Source organism: Anas acuta, chromosome 3 (genome assembly GCF_963932015.1).
Source record: "Anas acuta chromosome 3, bAnaAcu1.1, whole genome shotgun sequence".
Taxonomy (NCBI): Eukaryota; Metazoa; Chordata; class Aves; order Anseriformes; family Anatidae; genus Anas; species Anas acuta.
The window spans coordinates 38,852,150-38,872,853 of record NC_088981.1 but is presented as its reverse complement, the minus strand read 5'-3'; the positions used below and the strand labels follow the sequence as shown (position 1 = coordinate 38,872,853).

General features: G+C 39.0%; 1 protein-coding gene across 6 annotated transcripts in view; it reads right to left on the bottom strand.

The window, feature by feature from the left end:
• The window catches only part of THADA (THADA armadillo repeat containing), a 165,065-nt gene that overhangs the window by 38,579 nt on the left and 105,782 nt on the right, over positions 1 to 20,704 (bottom strand). For 4 of the 6 annotated variants that reach the window (XM_068676704.1, XM_068676706.1, XM_068676703.1 and 1 more), the window contains one exon: positions 9,165 to 9,250. In XM_068676704.1, the coding sequence (XP_068532805.1) occupies positions 9,165 to 9,250 (86 nt within the window). Of the gene's footprint in view, positions 1 to 7,539; positions 8,985 to 9,164; positions 9,251 to 17,211; positions 19,817 to 20,704 lie in introns of those variants that run through there. The other 2 variants (XM_068676707.1, XM_068676708.1) reach the window with 2 other exon arrangements.

Below are 20,704 nucleotides of genomic sequence, written 5' to 3'. Positions count from 1 at the left end.
TGTCACAGCATAATCCTCAAGATGCCCCAGATGGCTTCCATCTCCTAACATGCAAATCGGTACATTTTACTCCCCACATTTTCCAAAACCCCTCCAAACAGACTGGCATTAAATACCAGAATTATAGCATAAACTAGTATTAATGCCTATGTCACACGACAAGTATCCAGCTGCCAGAACTCCTTAATTTCTGAACCGTCTGGTTGCCTTGGAGAGGGATTAGGCCGTGGTCCCAGTTATTTATTACACAGCCAGACTCCACAGACACCGGTTTTACAACAGAAGCAATCCCAGGCAGCTGAAATAGAAAGGTTTGAGCTCGAGTGCCTCGGTTCCAGAAGAGAAATGGCTTCAGTTTCAGAGCTTTCTACCTGCTGCCCTCAGCTGCATTTTGGCGACAGGCTTTTCCCCTAGCTGTTCGTACCCCCTGGGTATTCCTAAGACTTGCAAGAAGTGCCTCGTGTCCTGTCAGCGTTGCTCTACAGTGAGGGACAGCTATGACAGCGAGCAGTGGCCCTCCTGTGAAAGCCAGGAGCTGGCCATGCTCCATGTTTCAGATCCGATGTTTCACTTGAATTTTGCAAGGCCAACATAGCCTCACCCTGTGTCGTCTTCTTTGGAAAATTATTTCCATACAGAAACCTGGCAGAGCTACTAGCTCCTAGAGCTCCTAAGCTTGCAGAGACTGCAATGCAATAGCTTTATGGCACAGATGCTCTCCTTTGGTGCCTATCAGATGCTTGTTCTCTTCTGGAAGCCTTTTGGATGACTTCTGTTTTTCCCATGTCGTTGTGAAGGACTGGGCAGCCTGGCTCATCTATTTTACAGAAGGTCTCTTCAAAATTGGATGTCTCAACAGGAAGACTGACAGCAAAATGCGATTGTCTGCATTTCTGCTTAGCCTCAGAGCGCCACAGAGCAAATCCTTCTACATTCATCTTGTGGTCTACACATTCCAACACTCTCTTTCACACAAATACGTACAGAAGGAAAGACACCCCCCCCCGTCTTACTACAACGCGGTGGAAATATTCCTGCCTTCAACTTCATCTCTATGAAATCTTTCCTGGCTTTCATGTAAATGTTTTCTCTTCTGCTTAACTTTAAGTAAACTCTTTTCTTTGGCTTAAAACAAAGTATCTGACTAAACCAAAAAAGCACACTGGTTCCCAGAGTGAATGCCTGGTGCTGTTAAGACGCAGTAGAGGCACACTTTTATTTACAAACAAAAATTACTGTACAATTTTGACGACCAGCTGCCGCAAGAAAGAACAAATTTTGGCTGACGTAACATGGACCGTAGCAAAGGGCAGTCTATTCCAGGATGCCGAGAGATGCAGAAAAGCCCCCAAGAATTAAGTGGATTAATTTTTTTTCCCCCCTTTAAGGATTGCCTCATTTGTGTGGGACAGGAAGGCTCTCTTCTAGGACGTGACACATCTTACACAACCACTTGGTTCTACTCACCACAGCGCACGAACATCTCGCAGTCTTCCTCAATCCCTTTATGTCTGCAACACTGAGATACGCACACAGCATCCGTATCATCAACAGAGACAACTAATACTTAGGAAAGTAGATCTCTAACTCAAAACATGCATTCCCTGTACTATTTCAGAAGAGTGTTTTGAAAAAATTAGTATTATTTTTGACAGTTAGAGATATAGAATTTTGACAGGGTTGTCATTTTGGGAGGGGGCAGGTTTGAAAGTTTGCTTTTTTATCCTATTTGTGATCAAACCGTACTTAAAGTGAGTTACATGCTCATCCACAAATGACAGACATCATTTGAATTCCTTCTATATTTAAAACCTGAAGTTTCATCACCTTGTCAACCGATGTACAGCATTGGTTATGTATTTCTGTTAGACCAGGTAACTTTACAGAGATTATTTAGGCTACTTACAATTTGACACCTCTCTGTGAGGAGCTTTTTTACTGAATCTGTGATTATGATACATTTAAGTATCTTCACACTTTGGATAAATATTAAGATCAATTCCTGCATGCAGCCCCTCAAGCATCCATGCCATCTACCATCCTCCTACTAAAGGCTCCAGAAGACAAGAACAGAGTAGGGGGAAAGGGAAGAAATTATTACAGACACCAGAAATTGTACTGACACACTCTGAAGTCAGACAATAAGAATTACAATGGCAACAACATGTTGCTGCATCTGCAGCATGATGTTATGGGAAGGGAACAGGGTCCAAACAACAAAAACCTGGATATTCAGCACCAAGATCTGCAGGAAGTTGGAATCTCTTATGGACTAAGGAGAGGTTAAAATCCTTTGCACCCAAAAACTACCATCTATCCAAGGCTATCTAAAGAGGCTGCAGGAATATAGGGAAGGCTGAAATGTAATCAGAGCTAAGAAAAGATTTTCCTAGATGAGTATCAAGGAAAACTATTTTATTTCATATTTTCCCTTTTTATTAGAAGTGGATTAGGAGAAGTCACTGGTAAATGAGAAGAAAAAGCAAAGAACAGAAAAGCCTCTTTTATTGCAATGCAGAACTAAGATAACTGTTTATGATCGGGGAAGGCCATATTTTAAGCAGGATGTTTTCTTTTAAAGACTACTGCAATATCTTCAACATCAGAGAGTAAGCATCAGTATAAAGGGAAAGTTCTGAAAAGGGAAAAAAAAAATGCACACCTGGTACTCGATCTGCCCCTAGCATTTTACTGTCTGTGCAATCCCAAATAACTCCCTCTATCTTGGCCCTCCAACGATCCAATCCTCAGCTCTTTCATTCTCCTGTCTGCCAGTGACGTGGGTATTCTAGTTTCAGCTTTATTTGGCACAGTCACGGAAATGCAGTGACCATGTTTGTGCTGGGCAATTCTGCCATCAACAGTGCTGACATACCCGGGAGTTATTGGCTGTTTCAGATGAGGTACAAGCTTCATAACCCCAGAATCAGAGACTCATTTGGGTGTTTTAAAAAGGGAATTCAAACACCATGCTAAATCATCAAGAGCTGGCAATACCGATGATCTCTATAAACCCAGCACCAGAGAGTTTTCCATATGTAAAATGGGAAGCTACTTTGTCATCTTGAAGATCATCAGTTATGAGCTACAATGGAAAGGGAGGGTTTGTGTTTAAGATCTTATTTTGAATGCATGCTGGTAAAACGAAGCAACAAAAATGCAAGCCATCTTGATGCATCTTTAGCCCATAATGCTAAGATACTTCAGGACAAGCAGACCTGTATGGATTGAATTATGAATTGTATTGGTTACCTGTCTACACTTCCTTTCGACTTGTCTACTGCAATGTCAGCAGGCACAGACCATTCAGATGATGCTGTAAATGTTTTAAATCTTTACTTTTCTCGAATCAAAACAGTAACACTGACCAAGTGCCACAGACAATACATTGGCACACTGAGTTGATATAATTTGTGACATAATGAACAAAAATTGCTTTCAATTTGTTCAGATGGATTTTTTTTTCTAAGCTAATTAGACCAAATAATCAAAACATGCATTAGCAAACTGCCAATGTTTTTGTTCACAATAATTGCTTGGCTACACTTCTTACGAATTTAGGTAAAGGAAGTTACAGTATGATTAAAATAACTAACCTATTTATTCTTGCCAATTTTTTACCATGTAGACATTATCAGATTCTAAGTTAGCCTGCAGGAAAACTCACCTTACTTACCATTTAGCTTCCTTTCAAAACAAGAAAAAGAAAGAAGTACAATATATAGCAGAAAATAAACTGGTGGGCACAACCTTAAAATGCTATTTGAAAGCCCTTTAACTATAATTTCATTCAGGCAAAATGTTTGAGAGATTGCTACTTAAAAAAAATATAATTGTGCTTTCATTGCAAAGCATCTAAACATTTACACACTATTTCTACCAATACGTAACTTCAAATCAAAAAGACCAAGTGTATCTAGGAGAATGGTATTTCAATACGTTACTTAAAACACAGTATTTTGTCACATCAGAAAACACCAAGAAAAGGGGATAAGGATAAAAACAGTTGTACATAATTGCCCGTATTTCCAATATCATACATAAATATGCAATGCTTTTTTTAAAAACAAAACCAAAAACAAAAACCACAGAATTATTCCAGCTAATCAAAAGGAGAATTTAAGAGTCTTAACTAAGCTGTACCTACAAAAGGTTAAGCTGTTTGGAAGACAGCAAGAAAATGGAAATGCTTGTTTCCAAAACTCAAGGAAAAATGTATTAGTGAGAGCAGAATACTGGCTGCTGCATTTTGATACCAAAACTGGATATTTATGAACAGGATTAATTATATAAACACTGAGTAACTTCGTTACCACTGACGACAACAACACTGGAGTTTGTTTAATCACAAGAACTTTTATAAATCTTTCCCCTACAAACGCAGAAGGGAAAAATGCCTGGCTAGACTTCAAGTGGCTTCTTCTCCTAAATTACTGATTCACAACTTTGGTTTCCTATTGAAATGTCTTCTCATTCTCATTGAACTCAAAATTTTAATACACTATACTCCTGGTTAAACCAACCAGGAGACTGACAGTATGCATATAAGATAAAAGAATGACCAGACAGGATTATCTTTAGTAGATTTTCCCTTTCATTTTTTCCCTGACTTGTGTTTTGCACCCCATTACATTTATATTGACTTGCTTTATCAACACAATAGAATATTGTTTATGTAGAAATATTTTGTTTTGTTTTTTAAACTCAACACAGGGTAAAATGTGCTTTTATTAGTGAAGCATATTTTTGTGAGTTGTATCCTTCACAACTGGTACACAATACTATCAAAAAAGTGTTCTGAAATGCCAGCAAGAAAGAAAATTTGACCACTTTGCCTTTTGGCATTTGTCATCTGTTACAGACAGAAAGAGCATCCTAGATCTGAGCTTACACCACAGTGCACTGCCCTGGCTCCTGTGTTAGCAACATGGCAGGATCACAGCAATGCTCTCATCTTACTGTTTAGCTTCACACATGAATTTCCAGAAGAAGAATTAAAAGCAGGAATGTCTGTGACGCCTGTCAAAAGTTCAAATATTCAGAGAGGAATCTTATCCTCTGAAGCACTGTAACATAGCATAGCCTCTCTGCAGTCTGGAGTTCTGCCCCTTGCAAAGCCCATTTCTGAGAGCATCGGAGGATAGTGCACAACCTCAGTTGGACACTACATATCCTCACCTGGATCTGCAGCATGACAGCTTGAGAGACCTCCTCCTGACTCCCACAGATCAAGACTTGCACGTTTACAAACACAGCTTAGGCTGGACATGCCTGGTAAATCTCACCTGGACTCGGAGGCATTTTTCCCCTCCAAAAATTCTTATGAGGGTTATTTGCTTCCTCCAGTGCTGTTTGAAGCACGAAGTTTTGAAACTTTCCCCTGTTCCTGAACAACCCACTTCGGTGCTGTTTCACCTATGGAAGAATAACTTAACTGCTCTTTAGCAGGGTACAAGCAGCAGAAAATCCTCTGGGAGAGGACTGCATTGTTCCACCATTGTTCCAGTCCATTGTTAGACTGGAAAGGCTTCAGACCTGTGATTCTGTAAAAACAGTTACTGTGGAAACAATACATCAAAGAGGTGTGCAAGAACAAATTGACTGCATGTTATTATTTATCACTATTAATACTGAAGCATCCAATGAGCATTAGCTTACCCTAGCTAATCGTAGATCTTGTAAGAATTTTTGTTTGCTTCCAATGAAGGAAAAAATAGTGTTTTTATCTAAATATTTTAACATTTCTGTTTTTAAAAATGGCTTGATTCAGTCTCTTCTGCATTCTAACTGCAAATGGTAACTGAAAAAAGCAAAAAAAATTAAATAAATTACATAATCTTGGCATTATGTATTGTTTCTGTACATCAGAAGACCCTCATCAGGAGATGGAACAAAGGCTCCAGATTTCGCATATCAACTCAGGAAAAGAAAGCTGTATTTTCCAACAGACATGAATCAGGTAACATTTCTGTCCAAATCCACAAATCAGAAAAACTATAGGGTTTTTTGTTTGGTTGCTGTTGTCATTGTTTTTGTTGTTGTTTTGGTTTAAGATAAATAATCGTCATTTGGCTAGCAATAAAACTTTAGCTGGAAAAAGATGCTTTTTGGTATCCATTACTCCCTGCCCTCCTTATCTGACATTTTAAATTGTTTTGAATTTGTGAAGTAAATTCCCTAAGGGCTGTCCTGCACTTTAAGAGACAGATTTTATTAATTGAAGACAACAAATCACTTACAGAAAATAATCGTAACGTAGGAAAGGCCCAGACAGGGTTGTACACTGAAAATCTCTTTGTAATTGTAGCCCCTTTAGACAGGCATAATCAATTAGAAGTGGTCTGATTTTAACCAGTTGCAGACTCATTACATTGCATTCCCGTTTATGTTGATGAAAATCAGTTTCAGCCTGTGGCCTGGAACTCATATACAGCACTTCCTGGGGCCCCTTAGATAAACACATCAAGAAACAGTTTTATTTGGATTTGTCCTTCACCCTTTATTCATTGAAACAACTTTACAAATCAAGATTAAAACAGAAAAATTGGCTCACAACCAGAGATACACATGTATGAGTAAGATATTCGATCTCAGAGAAGTATAAAGCTTCAGTTAATAATTATTCCTTACAGAACATTTTAATGTGAGACTCAAAACATTCATTTTTAACTGCTGAGTTCAGTCTTTCTTTCACTATGTCATGGGACACTCAGGTTCTAGTTAATATAAACATATTACTTCTTCACTTCAGAAGTGCTTCTGCATTTGATATATAAAACTGCCCCTAATGTATCTTCAAGTTTTCAAAAACATATTTCCATTCTAAGTTCTTACTCTCTGTAGATACTGCCTGAAATGCATCATTTTAAATTTGTACAGGAATGAAATTTTTAAGTAAGACAATATTACTGATTCTGTGATTCTAATGAACAGAGAGTGTCTGCAAAAATAATTGCTCCCCTTCTAGAGAAACTCTTCTACCATACAGCACCCACATTCAGAACACTCTGCATGAGCTCTGGAAAACAAATGAATCCAGTACAGCCCGTAATCCAGCCACAGCATGCTGCAGTCCCTCGGGCTCAAAGGGCTATTCTTCACTGGTCAGGGGCATTGAAAAAAGAGAGGAGTTTCCTGGCATGGAGAGGTCAATAGAGACCTTTGCAAATGTGCAGCAATTATTTAAAAAACAAAACAGACCAAAATCTAAAGAAAATAGAAATAGGAAACGAGTGATAAAGGATATAGGAAGCCCACTAAGTAAACAAAGGAAGAGCACTCACCTGGAAAAGGAAATACAGAAATAGAGTTGAGGGGTGAGTGATGAGAATCATCAGAAGCAGAGGAAAAAAATTTAACATGAAGAGAACACAAAAAGACTGGGATGATTCACATCGCAAGAGATGAAAAGGTAGAGGATAAGGATTAAAAGAAAAGTGTGAAAACTGATTCCAAAGAGGAGTTACTGTTAACAAAGTAGTTGTGAAAATTAAGAAAGATGAGCACAAATATGTCAAAAGGGACTAAGGGACTTTTGGGGCTGTTTTTTTTTTTTTTTTTCAGATGTGACACAGAGCTAGATTTTTTGTTTGTTTGTTTTTTAATTTATTACAAAGGATAATCACCAAGGCCAGTGGCATATCAGGATTGACGAAAATTAAGTAAACATACATTATAAGAAGGCAATTACTGATTATAGGTATAACCCAAAATAAACATTAAGGAGTCAGGAGAAAAACTCCTCCCTGCAGGCAGGCCATGTCGAAACTCCTAGTGCGTTCCTCCCTATATAGCATGTAGCCCATATCTAAGTCACACATGGTGGTCAGTACGCGATGGAATGAGAACTATGGTGCAACATCATCTGGAAATTCCCTTTACTGATCAGTAGACCTTGGCATCTGGGACCCATGTGAGAGGCTGACTCTTCACAGGACAAGAAAGATCTGACCCATCCCTAAGAGTCCCATATTGCCTTGTCTTCTCTGGTACAGTGGAACCCACATGTGAGAGATGTTTTCTCTATATGTAAATTTATTAAGGGTTAGATTCTGCATCAGCCTACCTGAACAAGTTATTTCCTGACACAATCACCACCAACTCATCTTCCAGACAGCTATCGCTCTTTATGGGCATGTGGTAGTGCCAGTGCTATCCAACACTGAGCAACTGCTTGAGCTGCATGTTCACATGAAAGCATATGAACAGCAAATACAGAATTAAAAGCAATACTTCTACCAAAGATCAGAGTAAAATAGCAGCTGCCATACACCACAAACAAAAGGGATCAGTTTTAAAACAAACAGCCCTCAAAAGAAGACTATCTGAAATGAAGAACTCTTCCAATGCATTAAATGCAGTATTATAGTTAGTCACTAATAATTTTAATGAAAAAAAAAAAAACACTATTCTTTAACTGCCTTCTTAGACTGATGAGGTAATTCATTATTCTGTTGTTTTTAAGAACTGAATAGAACAGGCACACAAGGAAGCTAGTTACACCTGACCTAATGTTGCCTATGCACAGTCACACTCGGGAGGGTTTCCCGTCCTTTTTTTCCTCTGTAGCTTACAGTACATTTTGTGTTGCTGCAAACAACACCCTGCAATCATTAAAACAGCTGATAATTCTGATTGGTCCTTCAAAAACTTGACAGTGATAACAAATCAATGTAAAAGAGAAATTTAGAGAAGTTCTCCTAGTTCTTTCTTATAAAATTTCTAAATATAAAAAATGCGATTTGTCTGAAAGAATTCCAGGTGTCTCAGAAGGTCTCCATGGTTTTGAAGAAAGATTAAAGCAGGAATGTTCTGTGGTTAGTTTGTTTTTACGGCCTTGGTTCAGCAAAACATTTTGGGAAACTGGAGGGCATGTTTACTGTGGTTACACAGTTCTAGAATTAGGAATACTGCAAAATCATCGCTTCAGGCTTTGACCCAGAGCAGTATCCCATTCTTCTCATCGCCAGTCTCCAGGACTAGCTCTACAGAAGACACAATAAATGGCCCTTTTATATGAAGCAGCTGGATCACCTGAGGGACTCCAACACTCAGTGGATACCGCACGTACAAGTAATATATTATTGTCTCTCTAGATTCAACACAATTTAGAAGTTTCCACATAGATATTCAATCTGATTTCTAGAGCAGCACATTTGACTTACCTTGCTTCTGGAACTTTCCCAGGTGAGTACTCAGCATCACAAGGACATCGAGATAAGCAGCTCTGGTCACCAAACAAGGGTTTGGCCTATAAAATCAAATTAATTATGATGAAATACGTATATCATCCATGCTCAGAAACAACCAGTGAACCAACAAATTAGAAAAATGCATTACTGCAAGTGTCACTTGCTAGATGGACTGCCTTAAGTCAGTTTTACTTAATTAATGAAGATCAACTACTCATCAAATTAGATTGCATGTGCAGAATGATTAGGCCAAGTTATCTAAGCTTCACATCCTGGTCCACTACAAATGACAGTTTCCCTAACAGAATCCCAACACCTTTCCCCATCCAAATCTCAGTTTATACATTTCATCGTTATTGGATACTGATACTTCAGCTTGCCTTGGAAAGCCTTTATTTTGTGCATGGTTAACTTGTATAATTAAATGCATTAACAAAAATAAATCTTCAGCTACTAATGTTTTCATTGTTTTTATGATGACTAGTGAGACATGCACGTTCTTAAAATTAGATTTATTTTTTTTTCTGGACAAGAATATAGGGGATTTTGTGCATATAATACAGATTGGTAAGAGGCTACTTCCTGTTCCATCTCCTCACGCAACAAATGATAAATGTTTTCTCTCCAATTAGAAATGTAAAATGAGGTTAATATCTTTATTTTTCTTTATATTATTATCACTGTATGTTTCAGCCAGGAAAACCTTTCCTGAAGTATTACTTCATATGTGAACAGGAAATCCAGTTCAAAACAGAGAAATTATTCTGATGAGTCCAATGGGACTTGCTCTAAAACAAAACTTTCAGAATCAAGAGGCACAATCTTAAAGTATGACTAATTCTGTTCAATATTTCATTTTTATTTTATCTGGCACTTACTGTGTGTGTTTATCTTGACATTTGAAGCTCTTTCAAAAAATTGTTAATTAGTTACGTTCCAGCAAACATTCTGAACTTTGTAACATCTTTAAAATTCAGGGAAAAAAAAAAAAGTTTTTCAAGAAAAATATGTGATCATGACATGAAAATGAAAGGTCTGAGGATCTTGCATAGAAGTTTGGCAGCTGTATTTGCCTGGGGAGAATTAGCCTACATTCATGTTAAAAAGACAACTTCTGCCAGAAACACTACTCTCACCTTCAGTCATCAACTCAGTAACAATCTATGCTTAATTCCATGGTCTACACTATTAGGTATAACACACAGTCAACTACAAGCTACTACTCTCTTTTTTAACAGATTTTTTTTCTTTTGCATAAGCAGTGATTTTTGTTTTTTGAACTTCCTTACTAGTGAAGGACTCATGAGCCTCCCCAAACTCTTCCATGTTTGCCTCTTACCACTTGCCTTAAAGCACGAGAGCCAAAAGCCTGCCTGCAGAGAAGATGCAGATCAGTAAGAACCGAAACCATGAGAAGCCAAGGCAAATTCAATATGGCCTATTTTTGAAAAACTGTATTAGGAAGATTTAATTTCTGTCCACATTGACTAAACAGAACTCTTTTCTGTATCTTGGGTATCCAGCTGTTGGCAGATCTATGTGGAAGAAAAAACAAAAACAAAAAAACCCTACCAACAACAAAACAACCAAGAAATACTCTCAGGTCTTGGAAGCCAAACCCATGAAAAAAGTGAGAGACAGATGAGTCAAAACCTTAGAAGAAACTGGGATGTCTCCGATACCTGTAAAATGGATGAAAGCAGCCATGACAGATTTAAATTAAGATGAGGTTCATAATGGACCTACTGCACTTCAGCTCCTTTGAAAAGCTTGTTATTCACTTGCTTCACTGGGAAGAAAAATTCCAGCTCACAAACCTTGTCTTGGGAAAAACATGGCTGATGCAACCTTTACTGAAGAAGTGACAGCAGTAATACTGACACGTTTTTCATTCTGGTCCAGCTTTTAAGCATTTACTACATTCTGAGTACACGCATATGCATGTTTTGATTTTGAAATGAGGCTTTTTCAGCTTGGAACATGCCAAATGTTTGTTCTTGGCTTGCTCCATCGCTCTGGTGATGCTAGTGAATTCTCGGCCGTATGCGCCAGATGGACACAACAGGAAATTCGGTTTTCCAAAACCAAGAAATTTCAGCGTTGTTCAGACTGTAGCAGAAAGCTCAGTCTTCAGGACAATCAGATTTTGATTTGCATAACAGATCTAGGAGCCAAAAATCACATGCTGGACATTTCAAATGATACACTGTGCAGTATTTAAGATGACCTGTTCATGCAGAACTTAAACAATGAGAACGGAAAGAGTACAAGATGTTTCTGGTTTAACGCAGATACCCAAATAAACTGGTGTTCTCATAAACAAGCTTTGAGGAAATCTGTCTCCAAACAAGAAAGTCACAGTGGTAGCAAGGGTGGGAGCTCTAGGCATCTGGAACAGCGTTCCTTCAGTTGTCCAAACCCCCAAAATTAGTTCACTTCCCTTCCAACCTGAATATTAATGGAAATAAATACATCATACGCTCACTCCATCATACACTCACTCCAGATGATAAGCTGCACCTGAGCTAGAGACTGGTAGGACTCTCATATCTTGGGGTATGTCCACACAGAAATTTAGTATGGATCTCAAGACACTATACTGTACTTAGCAGTAGTGTATAATTAGTAGTACTGTACTGGCACAACCATGTGTATGTACTACTAGCAGGCTAGGGATGTTAGCACAGAGATCCATGCTGTCCTTGTTAAGGTAATGTTTTGTCTAGCTTAGGAGGTAGGCTGGTATAACAAGAGCACATCTGTGAAGTCAAACAGCTGTAGTACTAAACAGTACTAACAGTACTAAAGACCTCGTGCTCATTGTGTAACACGTCCAGAAGCCTCAAAACACAATTTTCAGAAGTTCATCACATCATTTTTTGTTTTTCTTAGGATTTACTTCATAGCCAGCCTACCGCAGGGATCTCACTGAGCTCTGAAGAGTGCTCTACAGTTTCCAGCACAGCTTCCAGATGCTGTAACTTGGCTGTTGACTTCCCAGGTGGCAATATAAATCAGCTCACAGAGGACCACTGAGTTTCATTTCACCAAGAGCCAGTATGAATATTTCAACATAGCTGACTGAAGAGAGGACAAAGGCTGTCCTGAGGACTGAAGTCAGTTCAGGCCGCACTGAGTAACAGGTAAAAAAAAAAAAAAAAAGGTAAGCACCGTCACAGGCTTTCCCTGCCAGGTAGAATGGGAGAAGACACCTGCAACCTTCAGAAGCACATGCAGAAACTGAAAGGATCATTGCTTAGAAAGGATCAGGCCCAGAGGTAATGAGTTTCTAATTTCATAAAGAAGAACAAAACAATGACAGGATAAGCTGCTGTATTCCCACTAGATCATCATGAAACCCAACAGAAGATGCAAGGTGACTGAAACAAATGAAGTCAAAAATGCTGAAGTTCTTAAAGATTTTAAAGGACCTACAGATTTTTTTTTTTAATTCCCCTAGGGTCCAGTGTAACAGTATTTTCCAATTGGAAAAAAATATATATATATTCTATTATTTTCTTTTATTTTTAAAGGTGTGGCTGAACTGCCGATACAAATTTGAAAGTACAGTCATTGCGTTCCGAACTATTAATTTTGACACATTCCAGCAGGTTTCTGGATTAGACCCTGAAAACACGATGTTCCAAAACTGGCCAATTTCTTATCATTAAGGCTGAGCAAGTAATTGGCAATGAGGTTGTCAGACTTTGCAATATCATTTTAAGTTGTGGTATGTGAATATAAAATTAGAAAACACTTGGAGGTTGCTTGCAGAAAGAATCCTTTTCTTAACTGTTTGAGTCCAGGGATTTTTTATTTATTTATTTATTTATTTAAGATAAAAGGGTTAACAAAATTAAATACTCTTTTTAAATTCATGGGCTCGCGTTCAAACACCTACAAAGAGGACCAGTTAAAGCAGTCACAGAATACCGTGTCACTGGAGTAACAGTAAGCTATGTGTATTAAACAAGAAGCAGACTGGTAGGTGAATCAGGAAGCATACCCCTCACAAGATATTCCCTCTCTGTAAATGTAAATTTAAATCACAATGTCCAGAAGTTTCCTGTGCAGTATTGCATTTTGGTCCAGCTGGCTTTGGAGCCTTACAATAAGGCTGGGTCTGGTTTGATTTCTGTGCCACCTTTACCATCGACTGCACCTTAGGCTTGTGCAACATGCAATCGATCCTAGACTCTCAAGAGGAGGAGCTCCACAAATATTATCTTTAAAGGTTTGATTCACCTTCTACAACTGAGTCATGCTCAATTCAAGGTAGTCACTGGTTTGCTGACTCTGAACAGTAAATCTGACACAAAGCAAACTGGCATTTATTGAAGCAATCAGCAGTATTTGGTCACAGACTTCCTGCTCATACACAGTTCCAACTGCATCAGGAACATATGGCTTAACTTCTCATACTCATTGTCTTTTCTATTACTGCTCATTTTAAAGAAGATCAGCATTAATGAATTACAGAGCCAATTACCTTCTCTTCCAAGGGAAACAAGGGAGAAAGAACATGGAGAGCTTGGAGAGCTCACCAAGTTGGCCTCGATTCTGTCAGAACACTGGGAAAACAATTAAACTAAATTTATAGCCTCTTGCTCCTCTACTCACAAAGGTCTGAAGACCATCAAAATTTCTACATATAAATGAGGAAGGCTAAGGCACATTTATGTAGAGCAAGTACCAATGAATTTTTATGCACAGCTTCTGAAGATTCCCATTCTCTTCTCAAAAGCCCGAACTTCCAACAAGGCTCAGTCAGATGACTAAAAAAGACAAATATTTGTCTCCTGGAACGTTCCTCTTTTTCCGAAAGAGCATCACCTCACTTAGGTATAAACAACAACAGTAACAATAATAATATCACATTTGTTACATAAGTAAGACAGATACAAGTCACTGATTATGAAAAGGAAGTTAGTGGTGTTAATAAACTAATACCAGTTTTCAGTTATTCTATACTCAGTGGAAATTCAGTATTTTCCAAAGAGGCAGAGCTCTTTGCTCATAGTTTTTCCTCATACGGAAACAGATGTTGCATAACTACTAGCAGAACAAGAACTATAAACATACAGCAACTTATATTTACTAAACATCTAATGACATAAAAATCAAAGCATATTTGCTCAAACTCAAGCGAACAAACACTTGTAACAAATTTCAAACGCTACCTGCCAGATGATGCCTGTTTAGCAAAAGCCCCGAACATCTCTCCTGTGAGTTAGTTACACATACCTTAGTGTACTTATCTAGTTATCCTAGGGACACCCAAAAAACACTTGTGGAAAAGCTCTGAGAAAAGTTCTGCATTTTGAAGCTTCCAAGCTTTTCAGAGTCAGAGTGATTTCAATTCTTCCAACCCGTGCTGATTTACGAATACAAGCTAATCTCGTTTGTTAAATTTGAATTTAGTATTAAATAACTTTAAGGTAATATTAAGAACAAAAATTCAAATACATCTCCTCCTAATAACATGTAATAGGTGAATCACCTTTAGTCACAGTAAAACAATATTAAGTGCACAGGGTATCAGCATTATTATTTTTTTCCCAGAGTAAAGTACAGTGTTTATGTTTATTAGACTTCAGCTATGTCTAATCTACACACTCACATTGGTTACTTGCAGCCCCAATCTTTAAAAGTTGATGATGCGATTTCGCTCATGAATCAAGCTAATGTGGAACTCCGGTCAAAATTACACAACTTACAAAGCTGCCTACAAATCCCTGTATTTTGTCCAAAACGTTCACAAGACGCTCGTAAGTGTCTGGGTAAAGAAACCAGTGCCAGCAAGACTACAAGGGCAGCTCTTCTGAAGGCCGATTCACTGCTGCCTTGAGTACAAGACAACACCCATCCTTATGACTTGGGTAACTGTTTTCACATTGGTTTTCAAAGCTAACGATTAATTACATGACCTGCCTACTCCTTATCTGGTCTTTAATGAAAAAGTCACTGTTGCTGGAATGCCGTATGTTTCTAGAGCATTTGGAAAGGCTGAAAAAAAAAACTAAAATTCCTGAGAACACTCCTTTGTGGCATTAAGCTTTTCAATTATGTTTTAGGAAAAGCCTTGCGTTTAAAGAAAAAACAACAAAACAACAAACCTGCAACAGCTAAACACCATGCTGTTCTTCTGCTTAAGTAATGTATTATTGTCTAAAAAAAATACTCTAACATCTATTAAGTTTAATATTTCAGCTGGCAAAAAAAAATCAGGTTGTTGCAGTTGAATTTAAGCCCCAAATTCTACTTTCTTGCCACCACTATTAGGTAGAGTTTTTGCTTCCAACAGACAAATCAAATTGGTTTCATAAGGACCATATTCTATCAAATATGCAGGATACTTCAAAAGCCTTTGCACAAATTTTTCTATTTCTGAACTTCAGAAACTTCTCTGGCAAGTCGACATTTTGCATACGATGGAGACTGGAATTCCATCTTTAGTCGTGGTACCTGAGGGAAGAATTCTGACTGAGGTCCAACATGTTCTCACATCAGCTGGTATGTATGGACAACATCTATGCAACTTCCCATTTTGTGATGCATCTTCCTATTTTGTGTTTCACAGCCTTCGTCTTCCATAAACTCACCTTTTCAGCCTGGCCAACTGTTAAGTAAATTTGAGGTTTACAGTATATCTTTTCTCCCTATTAATTTCCAGCTCACTTCTTCCTGAAGAATGGCAAATCTCTGCCAAGTATTTTCTTTCTTTCCACGGCCTGATTCTTCTTCTGTGGAGCCTGCAATTTGCTCCACAAAAATACAATTCCATTTGAAGGGATTTACTCTGCTACATTTTTTCACTAGTAGACGCTTATGCACTCTACAATACAGTGCATGATGTTCAGTTACATTGTTGGGAATATTTTTGTAGGACTTAAATTAGGAAGGGGAACTTGACATTTAAGACAGACACAAAACAAACAAAAAAATCCCAGCCATCTCCCTCACCAATTTGGGAAGACCTGGATTAGAATCATCAGCTAAAAATCTTCTAAATGCACCACCAAGTGCATCTCCTGTGATGTTTGAATCTTGATGAAGTCAACTCAACCTAACCGTTAGGGGGTAGCCCACAGGGAGTTTTATCCTTACAGTGTTGCTGATGAAGCAGGCCAAGCTGGCCTTGTACTGACCACGCAGAGAGATGTGGAAAATAAGCATTTGTCACTCATGGCGACCACAAAGCTTATGGAAATCACGCCTACACATATAACAAGTAGCTGATTAAAAGATAAATCTCCTAACGTTTTGGTTAGTAGCTTTTCAACTCTGCACTAGTCTAAAGACTGTTTTTTTGGGGGGGTGTATTTCCTTAGAAGGCAACCTTCACATTTTAATCTATTTACTCTTGGAGCCCATGCCACGTAGCACTGAAACAACAATATCAAAAGATGCATGGCCTTCCTCTGTTCTTCTTGAGGAGACATTAATAATAGATTTAATTATTAAACTTTGGCCATAACATTTTTAACCATGTAATACAAAACCAGCACATCAGTGAACATCACGGCCAATAGACCTAAATGTTAATGGAAAGCATTTTTAAAAAGTACAGCAAAAAAACGAAGCCTACGCTACCAAGTAATCCTTGCTGAGTTCCTGGAAGTGCAGGAACACCCGCACAGAAATACAAACATCGAGTAACAGGGCATCTGATTGCCTATTTGTGCTGCTGCTATCTTCTTGAAGTAATTACCATGTGAAAAGCCCCATTGACTTGCTAGAAGACCTTCCAAGTCACTATTAAGAGTGACTTGCTATAAGATCAGCTCATCCTGCATTATAGCAGACATTTATTTCTCCCAAGGGAATGTTGGTGGTCTGGTGATTTAGGTGGGAGGATAACTCCAAAGCCAGATGAGTATATTGCTGTAATGTCAGTTTACCTGGTAGGTGCATTGTGATATCACCAAGAACCGCCTGAGCTTCAGCTATTAAAAAAAAAATAAATAAAAAAAACTGTGCTCTGGTTGTCCTTGGTGAATGATGCTGGAAGAGTGTGGGGTTTTTGTTGTTGTTTTTAAAGCATACCAGATTGATAAAATAATCCTGTTTTCTTTTTTGTTCCCTTAATGAGAACCACCTGTGATCCTTTAGCAGCCTCCTAAAAATATGAGAGGTCAAACAAATCCCATGTGCAAATTTAATGAATTTTACCTAACTAAAACTCTGGTTTACTTATTGGAAATCATTTTCAGACATAAGCAAGGATTTATGCCCTAAACCTGTAACTGTAATGTTTTGTGCCTACTCTGGACATTGCAGTGGTGGAGAGAACACATCTTCAGTAACGTTCCTCAGTTCTTAATACTCCCTGACTTTGCATATTTAAGCTAGGAGCATACCTGGGAACAGGAGTCGAAGAACATTTTATCTTATGCAAAGTACATCTTCAACTCCAGTCTGAAGTTAAAACATGTCTATGCTGATATCCAAAGCAAATGTTCCAAACCAAGCAATCATCAACTGAATAAATAAGCAATTTGTAGCTGTGTTAAGGATACTAGTGAAAGAGTGGATTTGGAGCAGTGCAGAAACTTGCCTTAGTCTGCTAAAAGCACGTAAGGTCTAAATGCAAGCCTCCAAGAATACATTTATAAAGAACGACGTAACTGTTATGACTGTGCTCTCAAAAGAAGTAATATAAAAGACAAACTACACTAAATTAGGCTCATGGCTCAGTAAGTGCAGATTAATAAATTACCACTGCACACCTGATGTGCAGCAACTGCTCATACTGGTATGCTTAGCTTCCAGCTGGAACAGGACAAAAATCATTCTCCCTCGATGTTTCGCTTGTGTAAGAGTGTACACAAGAATTACTGCTCCAGCCCAGCTGACAGAAAGCAACCTCTTGATTTAAAACCTTGTAAAAAGATTTCCATAGAGGCAGGCTCAGTCATTAGAACTATTTTCAGATTTGAACGCAGCTGTCTAATGCATATAGACCACAGATCAAAGATAACTTACTTCTGAAAGTATAGATTTTAAAGACAGATACAGAGGAGTGGAAAAGTTAGAAAACAGGAAAGTGACAGAGATGGCTTCTGAAGGACAAGAAGGTTTGTCCTTGAAAAAAGGACAGAGGGGAAGAGGCAAGGGGTCTATCTGAAGAATTGGTCAACTCTGCGAAGGAGTTCTTCTTGCTTGTTGCCTTTTTGCTGTTCTGAAAAGTTTATACACTCCTTCCCAGCTCCCAAATAACATCGTCCTTTCAAAGGGGCTATTGCAAACCTGCAGAAAGTCCACGGTCACTTTGTATCTACACCTAAATGTGCCTGCATACACCCCTGGAAACTCTTCGTGCTGCTACCATTAGAGCACAAAACAAGGTCTGCTCATTAGAAATGACCTACTGTCTGGCCAAAGAGACAGCAAGAAGAATAAAGACGTTATTTGGGTTACACTTCTTGAGCCACTAAGTCCTGAAACCATAGTGAAGCCACAAGCCCAAACACCCTTAGCAGGAAATCCCTCCTAAGACTGATTCCCTGCCTGCTGTTGTTCACACAATCCTGCCAAAAGCTGGTGGGAAAGGGGACAGCAGAGGCTTGGTGGAACGCCCCAGCCATCAGCTTGGTAAGTTAATGTATTCTGTAGCATTATAAAATGCACGTGGGATTTCCCTCATTCAAAGCACGTCTAGCTGGACCATCCTGGAGCCAGCGTGGAGAAAGCTGAGCAGCAAGTACCTCAGCTGGCAGTGAACCTGGGTTTGAGCTCAAGGCTTGAATCACTCTTGCATGTGCCTGTTAAGTGAGCTTGAACCTTGTGCCCCTCCATCAGAGGTATTTCAGAGGCCCACTGGTATTTCTGACAGCCCCAACCAGGACGCAGAGGGCTCAGAGCAGCTCAGCAGAGCAGGGGACACTGGGGTCACAAAGCTGGGTGGGTGCACAGCCGGCAGGCAAGCCGTGCCAGACCAACCAGTGACTCTTTGCAAAATGCAAAGCCTGGTGGGTTTAGACAGGGCTACTCCACACTAGTTTCAGGAAAGCAGCCCTAAAAGTAAACTTTCCCAGCGCAGACAAGCTCTCAGCTAGGAAACGGCACATGACTAGAGGTTAGCAGCATAGATTATTTGACGTCTGGCAGAGCCTCAAAGTCTTTTTCCCCCTCCTGTGGTCTCCATTAAGAATGTGGGGAGGTGGGGAGGGGGGAAGCAGACTGAGAGCACTGTGGAAGACAGCATCCTACAGCAAAGCTGTGCAACGCCGTTTCACAATTTTTCCAATACCAATATTTTGCCATGCCAAAGGCTACAAGTGAAACAAGACAGGTATTTCCGGGACTTCTGTGCAGCAAATCACCAGTTCCAAAGGCTGCTCTTTCAGCTCTCTGTATTTATGAAACAGAAGGCACCTCGAGTTCGCCTTGGAGCTCCTTGGTATGCAATTGAGCTTTTTTTTTTTTTTTTAAAAAAAAAAAAAAATCAAGTTTTTATTTTTAAGTCACATGAAAGAGCTTTGAAATCTTTCAAGGGCTGATTATTTTTTGAAGCTTTCAGTCTGCTTTCCGCCACTTCATTCCATCACCTCGGTCCTCAAACGAGACGTATTTCATGCACTTCGGAACATTTGTTCTTCTCAAACACACCGCATCTCTCATCTCTGCAGAAAAATACAACCAATACCCAAGGTGGGGGGAGCAATAACATTACTGAACCACTTTAAACTCTTTAGACCAACAAACAAACCCATTTCTAAAGCAAACTAAAAAACGCCAACTGAAGGTAAACCTGTAAACGAAATTTCAAGCTTCATCTCAAGAAGCGGATGGAAGACAGGGCTCTCTCATCGAAACATCAAAAACAGAAATACTGCTTTTCAGTACTCAGAGAGGTTCGTATTTAAAAGATATGCACAAAACAACAAAGGTGCAAAAAAGATGCTTGCTCTTCTGATATTCTAATATATGATACAAAAGGAAAAAAGCAGCCATGTCCCATTCACATCGTAAGTCTGCCTTAACAGACAGAAAATACCAGTGGAAGAAAAATTACTATTTTTTCAAAATTCTGTGTGGGGAAACTGAGCCTTTTTTTAATTCTCTAAAGCAAAATCTGATGGGGGCAAAGGGAAGGGAGGAGACAAGTATGTTAACAGGGAATAATGCAATAGCTTCTCAAGCTATTTTACACCACTGATCACAATCTGAATTAGGTTCTTGTCCTACAAAGGTAGAACAACCCAATAAACCAATACCCACCGACCCCCCAGTTCAGCAGACAGACAGAAGATCATTGCTTTCCAAGTGTCATAGTCCTAGTGTATTCCGACACTTCTTACATGGAGTAGCTTCCAAACCTGGATTATTCTTGCCATGCTCCCCCCCCGGTTCTCCAGCACTGTTTTGAGATGAAAAGACCAGAAGTGGCACATTCCCGCTGCAGCTGCACACTGGTGGATAACATGCTTTGCTTTGTTCTCCTTCTTTTCTTTACCATCAATTTTCAGTTTCCTGTTTCAGTCTGCCTCTGAGCACTGCACTAGTATTTT